At 34.1% G+C, this 21,836-nt stretch overlaps 4 protein-coding genes, 1 long non-coding RNA gene and 1 pseudogene across 6 annotated transcripts; 4 read left to right on the forward strand and 2 right to left on the reverse strand.

The window, feature by feature from the left end:
• The first annotated feature begins 2,425 nt into the window (after positions 1 to 2,425).
• LOC111214205 lies at positions 2,426 to 3,069 on the forward strand. The gene is made up of 2 exons (XR_002663710.2): positions 2,426 to 2,573; positions 2,806 to 3,069. It is a non-coding gene; the product is annotated as an uncharacterized LOC111214205 (long non-coding RNA).
• Positions 3,070 to 3,138: 69 nt separating this feature from the next.
• On the reverse strand, positions 3,139 to 9,640 carry LOC106360092 (annotated as a pseudogene).
• Positions 9,641 to 11,526: 1,886 nt separating this feature from the next.
• Positions 11,527 to 13,722, forward strand: LOC106361806 (galacturonosyltransferase 8). The gene is made up of 3 exons (XM_048776605.1): positions 11,527 to 11,894; positions 11,962 to 13,191; positions 13,273 to 13,722. The coding sequence occupies exons 1-3, from the start codon at positions 11,739 to 11,741 to the stop codon at positions 13,546 to 13,548; spliced, it is 1,662 nt and encodes a 553-aa protein (XP_048632562.1). The 5' UTR covers positions 11,527 to 11,738; the 3' UTR covers positions 13,549 to 13,722.
• Positions 13,723 to 13,884: 162 nt separating this feature from the next.
• On the reverse strand, positions 13,885 to 15,488 carry LOC106361805 (ER lumen protein-retaining receptor). The gene is made up of 6 exons (XM_013801606.3): positions 15,175 to 15,488; positions 14,832 to 15,031; positions 14,604 to 14,744; positions 14,360 to 14,440; positions 14,166 to 14,293; positions 13,885 to 14,059 (listed from the first exon to the last, which is right to left on the reverse strand). Exons 1-6 carry the CDS (start codon positions 15,401 to 15,403, stop codon positions 14,020 to 14,022), a joined length of 819 nt encoding a protein of 272 aa, XP_013657060.1. The 5' UTR covers positions 15,404 to 15,488; the 3' UTR covers positions 13,885 to 14,019.
• A 185-nt stretch (positions 15,489 to 15,673) lies between these two features.
• Positions 15,674 to 20,064, forward strand: LOC111214668. 2 transcript variants are annotated; one of them, XM_022717683.2, is made up of 3 exons: positions 15,674 to 17,945; positions 18,220 to 19,070; positions 19,148 to 20,064. In XM_022717683.2, exons 2-3 carry the CDS (start codon positions 18,222 to 18,224, stop codon positions 19,865 to 19,867), a joined length of 1,569 nt encoding a protein of 522 aa, XP_022573404.1. In that variant the 5' UTR covers positions 15,674 to 17,945; positions 18,220 to 18,221; the 3' UTR covers positions 19,868 to 20,064. The 2 variants fall into 2 exon arrangements, with proteins under 2 accessions (XP_022573404.1, XP_048632563.1); XM_048776606.1 differs by having other exon boundaries at positions 15,674 to 19,070.
• LOC106359212 lies at positions 20,010 to 21,340 on the forward strand. The gene is made up of 4 exons (XM_022717329.2): positions 20,010 to 20,033; positions 20,103 to 20,443; positions 20,510 to 20,591; positions 20,657 to 21,340. Exons 1-4 carry the CDS (start codon positions 20,010 to 20,012, stop codon positions 21,338 to 21,340), a joined length of 1,131 nt encoding a protein of 376 aa, XP_022573050.1.
• Positions 21,341 to 21,836: the final 496 nt, after the last annotated feature.

A 21,836-nucleotide genomic window follows, 5' to 3' on the forward strand; every position in this document is an offset into this window, starting at 1 on the left:
AGTATTTGTATTTACTTTGTCTTGCTCTTGCATTCCTAAATGCTCTTCTCGAACAACTTGATTGGCAGCAGTTGCATTTTGTTGAGTACGTCAGTATGAAATTCACCAACATCTTATCAGCATTCTTTATGAAGAATGTTATGCAATGCTTGCACATGCTAATACTAATCCAACTTGTTTTTTGCAAAAAAAATTAGGTGCAGATTTATAAATCGCAAACCTCAATTTAAACATTCTAAATTTTGTTTATATCATACTTTCAAACTAGCATGGTGAAGATTGAATAATTCAAATCCAGTGTTACGATCACGTCCTTGGCCAGCAAATTCTTGTAGATGGTTTCAAACACCACAAAATGGAAAAAAAAATTGACTTGATTTTCAAATCCGCAATCAACTAGATATAAATTACCTAAAGTTTAAATGATAAATATTTTCTACTTTTTAAACATTTATTTTATTAATAAACTTTAAATGTTTAAATTTTGGTACTTGAAAATTGTTTGTTCACCTAGTTAAAGCATCATTTAATATTTTTGAATTGTGTGCTAAACCCTTCCATCCACTAACTAAGAACATACTTATTTTGTTCCCAAAAGAATGATTTTTTAGAGTATTCACGAATATTCACATTATGTGATATTGCTTTTTGTCGATTAGGATAACTTGCCACCTAGTGTCCAACTATTTTTGTAGGTATATGTGTACCATCTAGCTCCCATACACAATTCTGAAATAAATTCAAAAGAAATGAAATGTTAATAAGATTAAAATAACAAAAACTGAATTTAAAAACGGATGAAATAATATACCTTAAAGTATTGATAAACCATGTACTTTCTCTAATTTTGATAGGAACTAAACCATTTGGCTTGGGGCCATGACAAGTAAAGCTTTCAAAACACGATTAAACCTAGTGTTTATTGCAAACTTAGACGCAGCTCAAGGGCCTCTGTCGCTGATGTTGTGTACGGTATTACAGCACTTCTTGAATCGTTTCTTAGCTCAGGTGGCTCATCTGCTTCACAACAGTTTGGAGAAGCTTATGATGCTTTGTCATTGAACAATCTTAGATAAACTGCGTACCGGGATGCAATAAGCAATCAAAGTTCAAAGAGCGATTCTAAGACAAGGAAGTCCTGCAATCACCAAAACTGGATGCATCAGAAGTGGAAGGAAGTTCAGATGGATGAAGGTTGAGAATTCCATCGACGCTAAGTATTTGGGATATCCTCAGGCTTTGACCAAATTTTGCTACTTTCTAATGGATACTTTGAGGGAGAAATGAGCTAGGATGAAACGGATGCTATGCGCTTGCGCATCTCAGCAGCCAGGGAAGATACTTGTGGTTGGAGTTTGTGGGAAGTCGAGACTTGGTGCGGTAAGAGGGAATGCGTTCGGTAATGCTTTTAGAAAAGCAGCTCAAAAGAGTAGAGCTGATTACTTTTACGAGCTGTTTGAATCTTCGTGGATCATCTTAGATGCTTCTGCTGTTAACTCTTTCATGATTAGATTAACTGAGAACCTTTGACATATGACTCTCAACTCTCAAGGTATCTTTTTGTTATTCAACTCCGAGTGTTTTTCTTTTACCAGTTTACAGTTTATTTATCTCACATTGTTTGGAAATTTACGAGAGTTTGTAATAGGCAGAATCTGTTATCAATTATGTAACTTGTTTAATCAAATAACCATAGGGGTTTATGTGAAATTTGATTCGTATGGTGTTACTAAAAAATGAGACAACCTTAGAAACTTGAGCAAAATGGCTTAGAGATTGTCTATCTGGAGGGGTTCTATCTCCACAGGGTTGTCCCGCGGTTGATCTCCTGACCATCTCCAGACAACCTTAGGAGATGTAAGAACCGGCTATCATTTGGCCCCTGTGTGCCTGATGTTGCAGAGCTATTGGTCCCACCAATCTCTGAGGTGGTGGTGGTGAGTGAGTCCAGAGTTATGACCTGAAGTTCGTGGGCGTCTACAATATCTAGAGAAATGCTCTGCCGTTAACAGGAAACAAATTTATACGATTACTACTGAAAACCTGGTGATATTTAGTAAGAAACAAAATCATACGATTACTTTATATAGTAAGAAGATTTGTTGTTCAAAAATTAAAAAGTAAGAAGACTAAGTTTTAATTTAATTTAAGAAAATAGCTTTCCCTACAAATTATATATTATTGCTACTGTTGATTTTTATTTTCATATATGTGGGCAATGTCAACTTGAATGACCTAAGTATTCTCAATCCCTACAAAAAGTAGAAATAAGTATTTTTTTTTCAAATATAATCTACCGATTTCATCGATTTTGTTGAATTGGCCACACCATACGTTTATAATCGATTTCATCGACTTCATAAAAGATCTATTTTTAGTGTGTGTTCAGTATATATATGATATGTATGGACAACGAAAAAAAACATATTCTTTTCACGAGATTGATAAAGAATAACATAAAGTTTTACACATAACAAAAACAATCTTTTTATCAATTTCTTAAATCATGAAGTATGCTATTTCAGTTGTTCTTTTGTGCGTTCTCATGTCTCACGTTTCGAACATTGTCAAAGGTAATATATTATTTATTATTTTCATTTGATTCTATATCTGAAAATTGTGAAATTATTGACTATTCCTATAAACAAAGTTGGCGTTGAACAAAAAAGCAAATTACAATTTGATTATCTTTTTTTTTTTGAAAGAACAATCTGATTATCTTATCAATCATTATTTAGCCAATGATTTTATCAAATATTAACTTTATTTTGTTTATTTTTGTTGGTCTCGGGAAAATTATTAAAGTGAATAGCCTAGACCCTATGTGTAAATGGTATCGTCGAGTTCCTGGAAAATGCAGCCCTGATGGAAACAAGAAGTGCCATGTCGAAGTACAGCGACCACAAGAACAAGTAAATCAACAATTTGAGCGTTGCGAGTGTACAAACAAAATTGTTGGGCAGAAAGACCATCATGACTGCAATTGTTTTGTTAAGCCTCCTTGTCGTTAAACCTAAAGACAACAAGACTGCTTTTGTTATACAAAACCTCTTTGTCCATAATACACTACTAGAGATTGACCCGCACGCCCGTGCGGGTGTTAATTTTTACGGTTTTATAAATTATTCGTTATTTTATCATTAGTGTTATATATTTAAGATGTGTCGTCGTATAACTAATTGTATTCAAAATATTTGGATTGAATCGGGTAATAAGATTATTTTTGGTACAAATATACACTCTTTTCAGATACATTGGTTAATTAAATATTTTTATATTTCTACACATCAAAATCAAAATCATTCAGACCCGAGAGGATCCAACTCAAGCATCATACATAAATTTATAATATCCAAGTGGCGCCTAATTTAAAAATCCAAAAAAATTAATCCCGAAAGAAACAACTTGTACCTCAATGAGTATCCGAATGTCCATACTTAACTGATTTTGCAAATAGATTAAAAAGGAAACTCTTTCTATATATTTGGCAAAAATAAGAAAAATAGAAAGAATTTTTTATTTAATAAAATAGTTATATGAAGTGAAACATTAAGTGACAATAAATGTAATACTTTTTAATTATTTTGATTTAAATTATTATCTTGTTCATATAAACTATGCCTTTGAATTATGTGTTTTGCTATGTAATTTTTCACCAATTGGAACTAAGACAAAATAAAGTTTTAGTAAAACATATTAAACCAAACTATTAACCATATGCAAAACTCGGTTATCTTACATTTTTATTTTTTTATAATTGCACAAAGTTAATATTGATTAACTAATAAATAAAAATCTACATTATTACTTTTACGGTAAATATAATTAATGATGTGATATATTGTTAAAGTAATATAATTAATGAAATTACTAAAATAAAACTATACTTATATTTTTATACATTAATATTTGTTTTTCATAATTAGTGTTTTATATTTTAGATATGTCGTAATATAACTAATTGTATTCAAAAGATTCGGATCGAATCAGATAATATGGTTATTTTTGGTACAAATATCCAAACCCGTTTCAAATACATTGGTTATTTAGATATTTTAGGGTCATATACATCAGAACCAAACTCATCCAGACTCAAAAGGATTCAACTCAAAACCTACACATAAATTTATAATATTCAAGGAGTGAGTAATTTTAAAACAAAATAAAACGATACCCGAAAGGAACGACTCGTACCTAAGTGGATATTTAGTGTTCATGCCTAACTGATTTTATAAACTAATATAAATGATATTTTTTATGTGTTTTGCTAAATTAAGTGAAACTGAAAGAGTTTTTTTTTTATTTAGTAAGCAATTATATTGAGTGAAAAATTATATGACAATGAATGTAATTCATTTTTATTATTTTGATTTAAGTTATGATTTTATTCACTAAACATGTTTTTGAATTATGTTTTTGGCTACGTAATTTTCCACTGATTGAAAAAAAAATGTTATAGTAAAACAAATTAAAACAAACGTTTAACCTTATGCAAAACTCAGTTATTTTACTTTTTTGATTTTATAATTGACACAAAACTAATATTGATTAACTACTAAATAAAATCTATACTATTATTATTATGGTAATATAATTAATGATGTGAAATATTGTTAAGACAATATAATTAATATGAGTGAAATATGGAAATACAATTAATGTAGTACTGCTATCTTCGTTTCCAAACAATTTTCAGTTATAGTACTATTCATGTTTCCAAACATTACTAAAGTGTACTTCAGTTTTAATAATATAGATTACAAATAAAATATATTTACCAATAAATAAGAGAGGTGAGTTTTTATGCTTATATATAGTCGAAAATATATTGTCAGTCTATATTATTCTAAATGTATATTTTGACTATAGGAACTAACAAATTTATGAATTAATTATTAAAAAATATTTGTATTGCAGAAAGATATTTTTCAGTTTATCTAATATTTTTATATCATCTTTCCATTCCGTTGAAGATTGTATAATCCATTTAATAATTTTTCAAAAACAGATATTACAAAACAAATAGAGATAATAAAAAAAAGCGATATGAAAATCTATTATAATAATTTTTTTTCTCCCTTCTTAGATAGCCAACTCAACAAAAGATATACTAAATTTTGATATATGCTATAAATTTTTAAAATTGAATAAATTGTCTTATATTATTCATCTTCTTAATTTTTAAATCAAATTTATTAAAAAACATTTAATAACCAATAAATACTTTACAAAGTAATACTCTATAAACAATTTAACCAAAATTTTTACATCAATAATTATATTCACATCAATTATTATTGTATTTAACTGAATGTGTAAACGAAAAAAATCTTATGTCATGAATTCCAAAAATCTCTTCAAGCACAAATTCGAAATTGATATAAAAATTAAAAACAGAATATTTGTATAATCCAAAAAGAGACGCAATATAAAATAAGAAAAATATACCAAAAGATCTACACCTTCAAAATGAAAATAGTATCAACAATCTTATTATGAATTTAGTTTACGCAACAAGACTAAAACCGAATATTATAGTATTAAATAATTTAACATAAAATAAAAAATAAAAAAAACTCAGACATAATAAATAATAAAACATCTCAAACTAAAATAAGTGTTAGCAAAATATATACTCAAAACAAATTCCATGCGTGAATCTCAGACCAACTATTAGAGAAAATTACTAACAAATTTAAAAACTAATATATAAGATGGAAAAATAATCCATGATTATATATTGAATTTAAACGGTAATTTCGAGCAATTTTATTTTACTTACCTTTATAATAAAATAGAACAAAAAATCAAAATATAAGATCATTACATTTAGTTTAAAAGACAAATTACAAGCATGTGATTTCTTACAAGAACAACAAAAATAAAATACTCAAAATTTAATATTATTTTTAGTTGCAAGTATCTAATTTTTTAAATATATATATGTATATATATATATATATATTACAATTAAATATTATTTTATTGTTTTTTATTTGCTCATCTTTGTTTCTAATAAAGGAGGGTTATTAGATAAATAGAGCCACAAAGATGTGAAAGAATGCTGACAAAAAAAATGTGAAAGAATGGATTACATCAACACCGGAGCAAACAACATCTACAACGAGAATCCATAGCTCTGGAAAATGAAAACGTCCTCCAACAGTGTGGGTCATATGCAATTATGATGCATCCCACCATCAAGGAATCAACTATTCAGGCGTGGGTTTGATCATTCGTAATAGTAATATAATGGTGCGTTCATGGAGTGTGGAATGGGAGAATTTCAGGGAAGAGAAACTGCAGCACAAGCAAAATTGACAGCTTTTGTATGTGATATGCAAGCATGTTGGGCGTAAGGATATACTAATGTGGTATTTGAAGTGGACAATGAAACAATCAACAACATCCTCAGCTGTGCATATAGTCAGTTCAATCATTACATATATAAGATACAGTCCTGGCAGGGCCGGCTCAAGAGATTTATGGGTTTTAGTGCAAAAAAATATTTGTAGACCCTTAAAATTAATATTGACTTAAACTTTTCAATAAATATATTTTTAAAACAAATATTGTAAGTAATTATTTCTAATTTTTTTGATAAAAACAGAAATTTATATAAAATATTTTAGGCCTTTTATAAATATATAGTTAACATATAATTTACATGTATTTAAAAAAAAACTGGATTTTTAACTATAAAGAAATAGGGAGACATCAGATTAGATTCAAGGCGATTGCACTGTTTACACCCATTAAACCGGTCATGGTTGCTGGCATAGTCATTTTTCTCAGGTTTCTTTCAACTTCAAAAACAGATCAAGTAATTGTTGTGCAGATCTTCTCGCACGTAAAGCTATTGTATCACATATGCCATGGAGCATATTCCATAATGCCCCGACATCTCAATGAACCTCTCATGCCTGCTCGAACCTCTCATGCCTGCTCATTCGGTCCATGGATCCCATTCTGACGGATGTTGCGTTAATTTTTTGGAGGCTGAAAAGTGTTATTTGCTAACTATGTAATCACCACATGACAGTTCTCCGTGTTTTGGCCTCACTCACACTATACCTCATCCATCTTTTCGCTACTTCAGATAAAGCACGTTTAACCTTAGAATTGCAAACTGATATGTGACCATAAAAGTAAGTGCACTTTGATGACATATGTAGCCAAATCAATTATATTAAACCTTTTCATATACCAACAAACCGGGATGTTATATTTCCATTGTACTCCTTCCTTTCTAAAGACATTTGTAATATCGGATGTTGATAGTTAATAAAATGATTAGTCGAGGATTATTAGATGCTACTTAACAATTTCTATGAATCCAGTCATGAAGCTATTGTGAACCAATAATAAAGACATGATACTTTGGCCATTCAGAAGACTTAGATAATGCTTCCTAGACAGATTTTGAATCAACCGGAACTATCACATTGTTAAGTATAATTTCTGGAAAACTTTGGAGAACATAGACCGTATTGTATGCTTTTGGTAATGCATTTAGAAAAGCAGTTCAAGAGAGTAGAGCTGATTACTTCCATGAGCTGTTTGAGTCTTCATGGATCGTCTTAGATGCTTCTGCGGCTAACTCTTTCATGATTAGATTAACTGAGAAGCTTTGACATAGGACTCTGAAAGTATCTTTACTCTGTTTTTCTTTTACCAATTCTCTGTTTTCTATTTATTTATCTCACATTGTTTGGAATTTTATGAGACTTTGTAATAGGCAGAATCTGTTATCAATCATGTAACTTGTTTAATCAAATAACCAAAGAGGTTTATGTGAAAATGATTGGTCCCTTGACTCGTATGGTGTTATTAAAATGGCTTAGAGATTGTCTCTCTGGAGGGCTTCTTTCTCCACAGGGTTGTTCCACGGTTGATCTCCTGACCATCTCCAGACAACCTTAGGAGATGTAAGAACTGGCTATCGTTGTGGCTTTGTGTGCCTGATGTTGCAGAGCCATTCTTTGAGGTGGTGAGTGAATCCACCACATCGTCTTGCTGACATTCTCCTCTGTAATCCAGAGTTATGACCTGAAGTTCGTGCGTGTCTACAATCTCTTGAGGTATGCTCTGCCGTTAACAGGAAACAAAGTTATATGATTATTACTAAAGTTGTTATTTTGAAAAGAACCTGATGACACTAACCTCAAGAAGCCATCCAATATAGGTGACATTATTGACATGATGGTTCATGTCGAGATCAGCTCGTCTTGGCTGCAAAGAAACATGATTATAAAGTCCTTTTTGGAATGTTGGGTCCTACAAAGAATCTTATTGTTCTATTTTATACCTTAAGGCCAATGATCAAGTACTGGGCCGGATCTTCGAGTTTGAGGATTTTCTTCAAGCTTCTGTTATTTTCCTCCTCAGGAAATGCTAATCTACAAAGATATACATAAAACAAGAGTAGTTGGCATTTCATGAATATAACGATATGATTGAGCAGCAAGCATTTGCATTGGCCTGGACACAAAGATCCTTTTACCTGGGTTCTTTAGGACAGAAAATCAAGTGCTCGTCCCGAATATCATCAGAAACTTTCTGTAGCCGTCTTGTGTCTTGGTTCATCATCACCCACTTGCTGAAACGGTAACACATAGGTACAACAAATCATGACAGTCCCATAAATCCAAGTAACTGAAAATTATATCTTTAACATAAGAAAATTTAATTCCATTGCACAAACCAATGGAGAAAGCTAACAATGATGAGAGGGAAACCTAGTAGCACGGTCAGTGACTTCACCGTTAGCAAGATCCTTAAGAATCCAATCACGCCTTGTCCCGATCCTTCCTTCACTCTGACACCATGTCTCTATCTCAACCACATCACCCCTGTAACCAAAAATTTCAAAATCTCTGCTCATTTGTTGTGTCATCAAAACATACACAGCAAAAAAAAAAATACCAAGCTGGATATTTGTAAATCTCAATGTGCATTCTCGAAGTGACCCAAATGAGATTCAGTTTCCTCATGGTAGGTGTTGTCGCAAACCCATCAGTCGAAAATCCAACGCTCTGAAACTGATTACATCCCACCTCCTAAATACATCAAACCAACAAAATAAAATATTGACCAATCAAGATTCATACATAGTTTTAAACTAACTACAATCTAACCTGCAAAAGATTGGCAATGGTTTGGACCGTAGCGGTTTTGTTACTCTGCACTTCGTGGGATCTGACTATGAACTTCTCTTTATACGATAAACCATCCTCCGTCAAGCTACCCAACCGGAGCCGACCCGCGAGTGTGTCCAAACCTTGTTCTGCGAATCACACTTTCTTGATCAGCAGATACAGCCGCCCGCAGAGGAGTCAAACCAGGTTTTCTTATCTGGGAACAAGAGACGGAGAAGGAATTTATCCGATGAACTGGATTCGATTGATGAGAATGCGAGGAGAAGCTCAGTAACTTATCAGTCGCATTACACGAGAGCTTCAACATGTTTTGCAAAGAAGAAGAGTGTTAGAGAGACGATACAAGACGGGGAAAATACTTGGGTTTAACATCAACTAGGATAAGACCTGCGCCTTGCGCAGGGTAAGTTTATTTGTATATATTATCGATAATTTATATATTTGATCATTTTATTTATACATAATATTTTTTGTTGTTATTATATAATTTATTAGCGAATCAATTTTTATTAAAAATTATGGAACAAAACTATAATTAATTTATCATGGGTTGATCGGATTGGACATTAAACAAATTATGACATAAAAACCTTATTTTTTTCATCGAACACATTCTTGAAAAAAAATGAACAGTATTGTTTTCACAGTTGAATTATTTTGACTTTTATCTTCCATATGGTTTTGAAAGCTTTCATATCAACCATCGAATTGATACATGTCATTTTTATATTTTTAATCATATACTTAAGAAAAACTTACATTTTTATAATTTAAAGTTGTTTTAAAAAATTCAAAATATAACATATAAGAAAAAGTCTAACATATAAGAAAAATATAACATATAAGGTGTCATCATTTTTCGTATTTTAAAAGTTGTTTAAAAAATATATATATAACATATAAGGTTTCTTCATTTTTGTAATTTAAAGTCATTTTAAAAAATAAAAAAATATAACATATAAGAAAAAATCTGTTTTTTTATTATATGGTTAATGTGATTGTTTTTTAATAATATAAAATAAAACAAAAGTGAAGAAGGATGCAAAAATTGTTATCAAATCTTTATTATTCATAATCATTAATTGTCATATATATGTAAATCATATTAGGTAATTTCGTAGCTTTTATTTAAGGAAAGAATACACACTTCTTATATTTTAGGTTAGTATAATGTTCTCTAGTGGACATTAAACAAATTATGACATAAAAACCTTATTTTTTCCATCGAACATATTCTTGAAAAAAGTGAACAGTATTGTTTCCACAGTTGAACTATTTTGACTTTTATCTTCCATATGGTTTTGAAAGCTTTCAGACCAACCATCGAATTGATACATGTCATTTTAATGTTTTTAATCGTATACTTTAGGAAAACTTACATTTTTGTAATTTAAAGTCATTTTAAAAAATTCAAAATATAACATATAAGAAAAATATAACATATAAAGTGTCCTCATTTTTGTACTTTAAAGCCGTTTAAAAAAAATATATATATAACATATAAAGTTTTCTCATTTTTGTAATTTAAAATCATTTTAAAAAATTCAAAATATAACATATAAGAGAAAATCTATTTATTTTTATTATATGGTTACTGTGATTGTTTAATTTTTTAAATAATATAAAATTAAACAAAAAAGAAGAAAGATGCAAAATTGTTATCAAATCTTTATTAATCATAATCATTTATTGCCTTATATATGTAAATCATATTAGGTAATTCCGTAGCTTTTATTTAAGGAAAGAATATATACTTCTTATATTTTAGGTTAATATAATGTTCTATAGTGTTATATACTTATGGAAAAATGGGACAACTTTAGATTAAACTATAGTTTATATTAGGTGCTCTAGAATTCTTAGAAAATAGATTTAGAAGGCATTTAGATGTGCCACATAAGCAAGGAGTCTTTTTTAATTAATACAAAATTGAGGTTACATCTTTTCAAATGCTTCTCAATTGATATATAGGGGATTTGAATTTGTAGTAAGTGTTTCCGATGGGTCCTAGTCTGAGGTGGAGAAGAACAAAGACAGACCAATTACAACTACTTTTAAATTCGCCACTTGGGTAGAACAAAAAAATATTATTCCATTTTTTTTCTTCCCAAAGTACAGTAATGAATGAGTTTCACTTCATCTAATTTCATTTTTAGTAAAAAGTAACCTATAAAATAAGAAAAAAATATTTCCTACTTTTTATTTTATTGTAGAATAGAAAATTTACTAAAAGTGGATAATTTTTTTTTGGCAAACTCTATTTTGGAGGGTAAAATTAAATGTCGTTGGAAATAATTTTAAGAAAGTTTCATTTATGCATCAGTTTAGGTATTTTTCTTATATAAAAGTTTATATGTTCTTTTAATCAAATTTACAGATCTGGTATATAAACACTAACTGGCAAGTGGCAATGTGAATGAAAGTTTGATAAAATTTTGAAAAATGGTTACCGACATTATTGTTTCTCCTTAAACAATCATTTGAGATTTATTCGGCCGCGTACACGATCCAGTCACTCCATTAATAGCTTCAAGTGAATGGAACTGTAAAGCAAGTAAGACACAAGTGCACTCGCTCGAAATGGCTAATCACCACCGACTCTTACGCGGCGGCGGATCTCCGGCGATTAAACTCAGACTCACAGCTTTCGTCGCCACTATCGCACTCTCCCTCTTCACTCTCTCGTTCCTCTTCGCTTCCGAGTCTAACAACGATTCACCTGATCTCCTCCTTCCCGTAAGTTCTCTTCCACCAATCTCTCCGATTCAATCTCCGATTTGTGACATTTTTGTGGAATTAATAGGGCGTCGGATTCATCAGAAGATCCATGCTGGATATCAAACCGGATCCGCTCAAGCCACGTCTCCTCCAGATCCGGAAACAAGCCGACGACCACCGATCGTTAGCCCTAGCCTACGCGTCCTACGCGAGGAAACTCAAGCTCGAGAACTCGAAGCTCGTGAGGATCTTCGCGGATCTCTCGAGAAACTACACAGATCTGATCAACAAACCTTCCTACCGATCTCTCCACGACTCCGACGGATCCTCCTCCATCGACGAATCCACGCTTCGTCAGTTCGAGAAAGAGGTCAAGGAACGGATCAAGATGACTCGCCAGGTGATCGCCGAAGCCAAGGAATCTTTCGACAACCAGCTCAAGATCCAGAAGCTCAAGGACACGATCTTCGCCGTCAACGAGCAGCTGACCAAGGCCAAGAAGCAAGGCGCGTTCTCCAGCTTGATCGCCGCGAAATCGATCCCGAAAGGATTGCATTGCCTCGCGATGAGGCTGATGGAAGAGAGGATCGCTCATCCGGAGAAGTACACCGACGAAGGGAAGGATAAACCGGCGGAGCTAGAGGATCCGAGTCTTTACCATTACGCGATCTTTTCGGATAACGTGATCGCAGCTTCGGTGGTGGTGAACTCAGCTGTGAAGAACGCGAAGGAGCCGTGGAAGCACGTGTTCCACGTGGTGACTGATAAGATGAATCTCGGGGCGATGCAGGTTATGTTCAAGCTCAAGGAGTATAAAGGAGCTCACGTGGAAGTGAAAGCCGTGGAGGACTACACGTTCTTGAACTCTTCTTACGTTCCCGTGTTGAAGCAGTTGGAGTCTTCGAATCTCCAGAAGTTCTATTTCGAGAATAAGCTCGAGAACGCGACTAAAGATACAACCAATATGAAGTTTAGGAACCCGAAGTATCTGTCTATATTGAACCACTTGAGGTTTTATTTGCCTGAGATGTACCCGAAGCTGCATAGGATACTCTTCTTGGATGATGACGTGGTTGTGCAGAAGGATTTGACTGGGCTTTGGGAGATTGATATGGATGGGAAAGTGAATGGAGCTGTTGAGACTTGTTTCGGTTCGTTCCATCGGTATGCTCAGTACATGAACTTCTCCCATCCTTTGATCAAAGAGAAGTTTAATCCCAAAGCGTGCGCGTGGGCTTATGGGATGAACTTCTTTGATCTCGATGCTTGGAGAAGAGAGAAGTGCACTGAAGAGTATCACTACTGGCAAAATTTGGTATACCTTATGTTGTGATAATGTTTTCTACCGTTTTGAGAAGAATGTGTTTATTGAGTTTTGTTTTGTTATGAACTGCAGAATGAGAACAGGGCTCTGTGGAAGCTGGGGACGTTGCCACCGGGGCTGATCACGTTTTACTCGACCACAAAGCCGCTGGACAAATCGTGGCATGTGCTTGGGTTGGGTTATAATCCGAGCATTAGTATGGATGAGATCCGTAACGCTGCGGTGGTACACTTCAATGGTAATATGAAGCCGTGGCTGGACATAGCTATGAACCAGTTTAGGCCGCTTTGGACCAAACACGTTGACTACGACTTGGAGTTTGTCCAGGCTTGCAATTTCGGACTCTGAACTAAGCATTTTATTTTTTTCTACGATATTTGTAACTTAGTTTGTTCTGTCTGTTTATTTATATATTTTTGAGGGGATTTAGAATAATTGTATTTTGTTCAGAGCTGTCGTAATTCTGTGGCAACCTATAATCAAAGCTTTTAATATTAATATCAAACAGTAATGGTTGAATTCTTTTTTTTTATGAAACAAAAAATGGTTGTAATTCTAAATACCGTCCAATTCGGACAAAATGATGAATAAAAAGGGTGCCTAAAAACGATTCGGGTGGGTTAGTGAACGATCTGAACTCATCTTCGGCTCCCCCACAATATAAATAGTCTAAATAGATAAAAGGAAAACAAGATTATTCTTAGCTATATTGATACTCCTTAAACTTTTCTAATCATTCTTAGACAAGAAAGCAGGAAAAGGCAGAAAGAAACATGTCTAGATTGTTTTTACCATTAAAATGTATTCATCTGTGCCGATCTAAACCGGCATCTTCAGTACGAGCTGACCCTCCATAACACTGTAAATAATATATAATAAAACACGTCAACAATGTTGGCAAGTCCCAAATCGTTACAAACATATTCAAATCTTTAATGCCTCTGGCTCACAAACTCTGCGATTACCTTTTGACATAGTAGTAGCAGAAGTCGGCAAGGATGAAGGTTTGAATGAGCTCGGCTACTAGAGCCACCGGGAACCAAAAGTAACCAGCGCCGATCAGCCATAGGTAACGTCCACGCGTCTCAAAGACCTATCCACTTTCAGACTCATTAGTCTCTTGAAGCTTAGTAATTATGGAAGAATCTTACTACTTTACCTGGATAAGCCAATGAGCGCATGCTAAGAATCTAGCGATTCCCAGTGCAAACACGTAATGAGCTGTGAAAGGCTCTATGATCTGCAATTTTTGTTAGAGAAAAATGTTACACTTGTTATTTTATAGATAACAGATGACTGGGTTAATCATGGTTCATGGAGTTAAGGCTAGACTAATCCTGAAATTCTGTAGATATGTCACCAAAAACGTCTACATTAGCTAACATTGAAATGTAATGGCTTACTTGGGCATTTTGCATTAATCGAAGCTGAGGCAGAACAGAGACTGATTCAGAGTAAACGCAAAAAGCCCACATGACACTGTGTATGTAGTTATAACTCGTTTTCGGGTGGATAATCAACGCAAGAATAGCAGATGGAACAAGCTGATGGATTAAAAAAAAACATGTTACTTAATCATCTTGACAGAAGGAACAAATTATCACATTCTTTAAATCCAAAACCATATTTACCACATAGTAATTGTGGCAGGTGTCAAGACTCTTTATATAAGATGCTTTCAGCGTAAACCGAATCATATAAATGACCCATAGCGTCGAAACCAACGTGGCGAAATCGAGAACTGTATGGATATCACCTTCCATGTTTATGCTGCAGATCAGTCTCACCGCAAGAAACACTGCTGTCACTTCTTGAGACTTTAAAGAAAGACCTAATGATTTACACCATGCATTTCACATTTTCATCAGACAAACCAAAGTTTAGAGCTTATTATATTATAACAAAACATTAAAAAAAAATATTCACTTGTATTAATAAGTCAGCGCTTATTAGTAACGCAAGCATGATTATTACCGGAGCAAGTCTTTTGTCGGGTGAGTTTGTAGATGAGGATTATGATTCCGGCTGCATGGATGAGCTCGGAGGCGATAAAGAAGTGATTGTAATTCTTAACGGTGAATTTAAGAAACACGACGAGGAGCAGAGAGAGGATGACCCCTAAAGCTATCTTAACCTTCTTCGATTGCTTTCTCAGCCACCCGAAAACCACGTTCACTGCGGAGACTCCTCTTCTTTTTCCCATTTTCGATCTGAAAACCAATTCTCTCTTTGTCTCTCTGTGTGTTATTTTGTGTGTGTTTCAGAGATTTTAGGCGACGTTGGTGAAAATTGAAGGATACGTTTTGTTGAGTAAAGGGAGACACGACGAGGGCATGCAGCTGGTGACGTGGAGATTTTATTTTTTGATCTGAGTAACGAATGGTATGATGACACGTAGGACTGATTGGTCCTTGGGTTTTTAATTTTCACACCTTTTATTAGACTATGTATAATGGAAGTGTTGATTGAAACCCCTCATGAAAATATTGAAATATTGTATATCTACGTGAATTCAACAACCGTTGTAAAGTTCAACTGTTGAAATCTTTTCTTTTTGTCACAGTGCTGCCACTTGTCGCTTTAGACTGAACAAAACAAATTTTATTAGTTGAGCATATTTCTTTTGATTTTTATTCTCACCTGATAATTTGAAAGCATTTATGATATAATAATTTTTTTTAAAAAATATCAAAATTATATAAAAATTATATTTATCTATAAATAGAGACTACTCTCATTTCATTTGAATACAAAAAAATGTCATTTTCATTATAATCAACTATTTTTAGTGTTTTAAACTTATTTTTGTTAAATGGATCTCAATAATAATCCTTATATCTTATGTTTCGTTTTGTATTTAATTACAATCAAATTATTAGTATGTAATTATTATGTTGTAAAAGATAAATATATAAATTAAAGATAGTGGGATATGGTGTTGAAATTTTTAAAACAAAAACCATTGTAGAGGAGAGTTGAGATGAAATAGGTGTTGAATAAATGAAATGGAAAAAAAAGAAGATGATGTTGAATGTTAAAAGGTGAAAAAGAAAATGTTGATAATGAAATAGGTGTTGAAACCATTGTACGTGGTCATCAATAAATTTTATGACTTTTGATTATTTGTATGCCCATTTCTCTTCTATTAGGAAAAGAATCCACAAGATCTATATAGATGACGATATATAAAATTTCACTTTATTTTTTTACAACTGTGGTGTGATTGTAAAGGTTTTTTAGGCTCAATGACTAATCACATGAGGCCCGTAAAATCTATGTTTTCTTATCACTTAAAACATTTTAGATGGCTGCACTCGAATCCAGGTGGCGGTACACACACGAGAACTGGCTCCGGTTTATATCATTTACAATTTATATATTTATAACTTGATTTAAACCCTAAAGTGAGGAAGTGTTTCTAGTCAAATTGTTAAATGTCCATTTCTGTGACTTCCCACCGGAGGTCGATTCCATTAAGTCATGTTTCTCCCGATTGTAGAGCTGGCTATGGATCGTGTTTTATCGAACTGATGACAAAAAGACTTGATTTGAAATAAGTATAATTTATATAGTCCAATCAATTTTTTTAAACAAGTATAATAAAATAAAGAAAATAATATATGTGAAAAACGTGCTATGTAAAGATCGTGAGGAACAGTTAAAATAATGCCGGTAAACTTTTATTTTTAGTGCTGCCGCTGAGTTTTATACGCCACTATCAAAAGCTTTCATTTACATTACAAAACCGATGTTCATCAAGAAAAATTTCCATAGAACTGCCAATACATAAAGCTCAAATGCATCATATCAACTTATCTTCCAAATGGGAACTTTCACCCAACTTCTATTAAATATGTGCAGCACTTGAAAAATATGAGTGAAGAAATAACTCTTTGTTGAATGAGAGATCAAGCAGCAGTGGAGAGATAAGTCGGTTGTGAAGCGACTATGAAATTGCAGCTTCCGGTAACTGGAATTTTTAATCAAATGAATCCTTTTTTTCCTACACATTTGAACAAAAATCTTGGACATTTATTTTAAAAACATTATACACATTTTAATTTCAACAAAAATGTGTCAATATCACTCAAAAAATGTGTCGGAATCCAAAGATGAAAAAGCTTTCATGTCATTGTTAATGCTTTGGAGCTTATACGCTGTACAAAATTTGTATGTGGAGCCTAATCTTAAATCAACCTCAAGCGTTCCTTGGTCAAGAATTTAAGAGCATAGATCTTTTTTTTGTTTTCTTGTCTTGAGGCTAACTTTTGAAATGGGTCAAAATCAGGTTTTATTGGTTAGGCCGTTTTTGGTCGCCATGAGTCATGACTCGTAGGCTAGAGTAAGCCCTTCTACTTTACCATATACCGAATTTTTAGACTAAAATATTTTAGAGAATTTTGCCGATATAGAACAAAAGAAGCATATCTTTGTCCCCTTACAATAAAAAACTCAATCTTTGTCCCTTTAGAACAAAAAAAAATGAAAAACCTGTTTTGTCCTTTTTAATAAAATAGGTTAAAAGTAATAAGTTAAAAATTCCTGGATTCAGTAAAAAAGACGCATCACTTTCTTTGTCTCCGACTCCCCTTTTCTAAAACTCAGAGGCGATTCCACCGTCGACTCTCTCTCTCTATTGTGTCCGTTTAAGTTCGTCGGAGACGACGAACGCGTCGTCACATCTCTCCGTCCTCCTCCTTCTGTCGTCTGTACTCTTTTGAACCATCGATTACAAGGAATTGAAGGTTAGGGTTTGGAAATCCCCTTTCTGTTTTTTTTTTCGTTTTCGTTTACGTGTATGTAGTATAAAGAGGTTGAATTGTTTAAAAATACAAATCGATTCGCGTTTATGGTTTTGATTTTCGTTTGTGGGTTGAGTTGATTGTGAGGTCATTGTAGTTCTTGTTCTATACGATTCTGAACTCTTTTTTTGTTTGGTATTGACTTTGCTTTGTGTTTTGAATTCGTAATGGACTTAAAAGGCTAATGAGTTGATGTTTTCTGTTTCATGTTTTATAGGAATGGATTACCAGTTTCCAAAACGCATTATTGAAGAAGGAGCTGAGACCAAGATTGATAAGATTAACAACACCTGTAGACGCACGATTCTGGGGACGCTGAAGGTGGTTCTCAGGGATGAGTATCAAGAAGTTTTGAAAGACCCTGTCTTTGGTCCGATTCTGGCAATAGTAGAGAACAAGCTTATTTACTCAGGGAAGGTTATTCACAGCTTCATATGCAAGCAGCTCAAGGTTTCCAAGCTTCACGAATTGTGGTTTCTATTTGCAAAGAGGCCTCTCAGGTTTTCTATGCAAGAGTTTTATGCTGTGACTGGATTGAAGTTCAAAGAAGAACCCGACGTAGACTTCAATAACTGGAAGAGTGATAAAGGGTTCTGGAGCACTGTGCTGAAGGAAAATAAGAAGATCAACTTGTTGGTTATAAGGGATGAGCTCCTTAAAGTCTGTAAGGAGTGGACGTATGTGGACAGGGTGCGACTAGTGTATCTGTGTATTATACATGGATTCCTCATTGCTAAGGATTTGAGAGTGTTTATCCCTCACGAGTTCATCCGTTTGGTGATGGATTTTGAGAAAATGAGGATGTATCCTTGGGGTCTTCGCGCGTATGATGAGCTGCTTGCATCAATATTCAAGGCAAGGGAAGATGTGCATCTGAAGAACAGCTATGTGTTGGATGGATTCTCATATGCGTTTCAGATATGGATTATGGAGGCAATCCCAGACATCGGTTCTATGGTGGGTAAAAAGATCAAAAACAATGTGACGAAAGTGAGATGTAGGAATTGGAAAGGAAGTGGAAAAGTATCATATCAAGATATCACCAGCCTAGAGTCCAACTTTGATAAGGTAGTTATATTTCTTATATTAATGTTGAGTTCTATAATCGAACAACTGAAGCTTACTGTTTCGTTTTTTATTCCCAGGGAGAGTTGTTCCCGTTTATATCATCTACTGGGAGCTTGGATGCAACTGATAATGCTGAGTTCTTTAGGGAAGATGAGAAGAATGACGAAAGAGTCAATCGCATTGTTGCTCTGATCAGTGCCAAACAAGACTGGAAGCAATTCACTTGGGAAGTTGAGACTCTGCCTCCAAATATAGAGTTATCTGACGCAGAAGAGGATGTTGAAGTTGAAAATGTCACAGAAACACCTGTGGAGGAACCGACTGTTGTTGAAGAGGAACCGGGTGTTGTTACAAAAAGGGGCAAGCGTAAGCTTATTGATCCTGGTGTCGAGTCTCGAAAGAAACAACTTCTTTGTAAAAGGGCGGCTGAACATAACAGTGTTGTCTCCGGTGATATGAAGACCTTCATTGAAGGTTTGTTCAACTCTTCTTTCAATTCTTTTAAGGAGCTGCTGCAGAAGGATATACAAGAGCGTTTTGACAAGGTCGACAATGAGATGGCTCAACTGAAGGCAACAGTGTCGCAGATTACGGGTCCTTCAGTTTTTGTGGGACGAGACCTAGCCTCTGAGATTCCCTGTCCTTCTGCAACACTTGGGAAAGAGCAAGAGAAATCATCACAGAGTCCGGGTCCTTCAGGAGCAAAGGGAAAAGGCAAAGGCAAGGCATCTGTGAGTGTTGATCCTCCTCCGCTTCGTCGTAGCCCTCGGCCAGTAAGAAAGGTAACCAAAACATGAAGCTTTGAATTAGGTAGGACGAATCATCTTCGGTTGTAAGTGTTTCTGTGGTTTGACTATTTTGTAATATCCTTGTATTGTGCTATGTTGCATATCGGCTTGTAATGTATCTTGTTGTTTGCTATGAAGTGAACTGATAACTATGACATGTTGGCTTGGCTATTTTGTAATGTAATTTTGTCACTATGTTGACTCTATTTGCTATTAATGTTGTTATGCTTGGCTTTATTTACAGGAATTTAAAACTGATGACGATGACATGTTTGATTTTTTGAAGAATTTGTCACAATCATCGAACTATGTAGATAAGGGGACGCAAGAATCTTTACAAGACGCCGTGGGAAACCTTTCTCAAGCATCACATGTTAAAGGCTTTGATCCCTCACAAAAAATCAAGGACGACGAACCAGCAGAATGGATTACTCCACTGTCTTCATTTAAGCCTCCGAATTGGAAACCACCAACTCTGAAAGATGAGGAATTACTTGAGGACCGGGTGCATGACATTGATCACTCACTAGTGTTTGTCCCTGAGGATGCATGGGCCAAAATAATTGAGTGGTCCTCAACTTCCAAGTAAGTTTATATTGTTTCTCAACACGTTAGATACTGTATCATTTTGAACTGACTTTTGCATTGCAGGGAACTGAAAATTGGACCTTCTATGTTAACAAGTGTGTTAGCAGCACGCGTCATGGGACCTACAGAATGGCTTTTGAATCACGTGAGTCTAAATTTGTTCCTTAATATTTTCATTACACGACTTACAATCTATTATAAAATTTTCAGGAAATTGATGCTATGATGTACTTATTCACTGAGAGGACTACTTTGCGACGATGGGAACCAACAAAAGTAGCATTCATGAGCTGCATGTTCAGTAATCAAATGAAGACCTCTTTCGAAGAGTTTCGGAAGGACAAGAAGAAATTCAAAGTATCAGAATTGCTTCACCGGTACGGCATTGGTGAACTTCCACCACACGGACGAACAGGACTGATGTGGGATCTTGACGTCACACGCATGTATGTGCCTCTTAATGTCGGTAAACACTGGATCTCTATGTGTGTCAACTTTGTTTCTCGGTCGATAGAGGTCTTTGACTGTGAGGGATTGAAATACAACAAGGAAGTAGAGCCATTTGCCATTCTCATCCCTAGAATTGTCAAATGTGTTCACTCTTCAAAGAGTCGGCAGCAACTCACGGTCAAGCAGTATACTGTCAGTTACGCCCCAATGCCCTACTTACTAAACAAGAGTAGCAGTGATTGTGGAGTATATGCCTTGAAGCACATTGAATGTCATCTTCTAGGCTTGGACTTCTCTCTGGTGAATGACAGCAACATTCGAGAAGCGCGCCAAAAGATTGTTTACGACCTATGGGAAGCTGCCAATGATCCTGAACTTATTTTGAGAATGGCACAATACATTCCACCGAAGTTGATCACAAATCCTCTAGTGGAACTTGATTGAAGTAGCTTTCGTTTATTACTTGTTAAGGAATAGATTGGTATTGGCTCTCTTATTTGACTCTTGACTTTGATTCTTGTAGTTACTCTTTAGTTTTTACTTTATTTGAAATATTTAGTTGCTTGATTTAACTGTTGTGACAAACCATTTGAACCCCTATCTATGCCCTAAAAATTCATATCAATTTCTAATCTCGAGATCGGACTATTGCTTGATTTTACTGTTGTGACAAACCATTTGAACCCCTATCTATGCCCTAAAAATTCATATCAATTTCTAACCTCGAGCATAACCCAATGAATCCACACAAACCTTATAAATCACAAAAAAATCTAATAATCAAGACAAATTTTATTTGAAACCTTATCGATGCCCTAAATGCCACTAAAGAATCACAAACCATTTGAACCCCTATCTATGCCCTAAATGCTACTAAAGTATGACAAACGAAGGTAACCCAATGAATCCACACAAACCTTATAAATCACAAATAATTCTT

Source organism: Brassica napus, chromosome A3, assembly GCF_020379485.1.
Source record: "Brassica napus cultivar Da-Ae chromosome A3, Da-Ae, whole genome shotgun sequence".
Classification (NCBI taxonomy): domain Eukaryota; kingdom Viridiplantae; phylum Streptophyta; class Magnoliopsida; order Brassicales; family Brassicaceae; genus Brassica; species Brassica napus.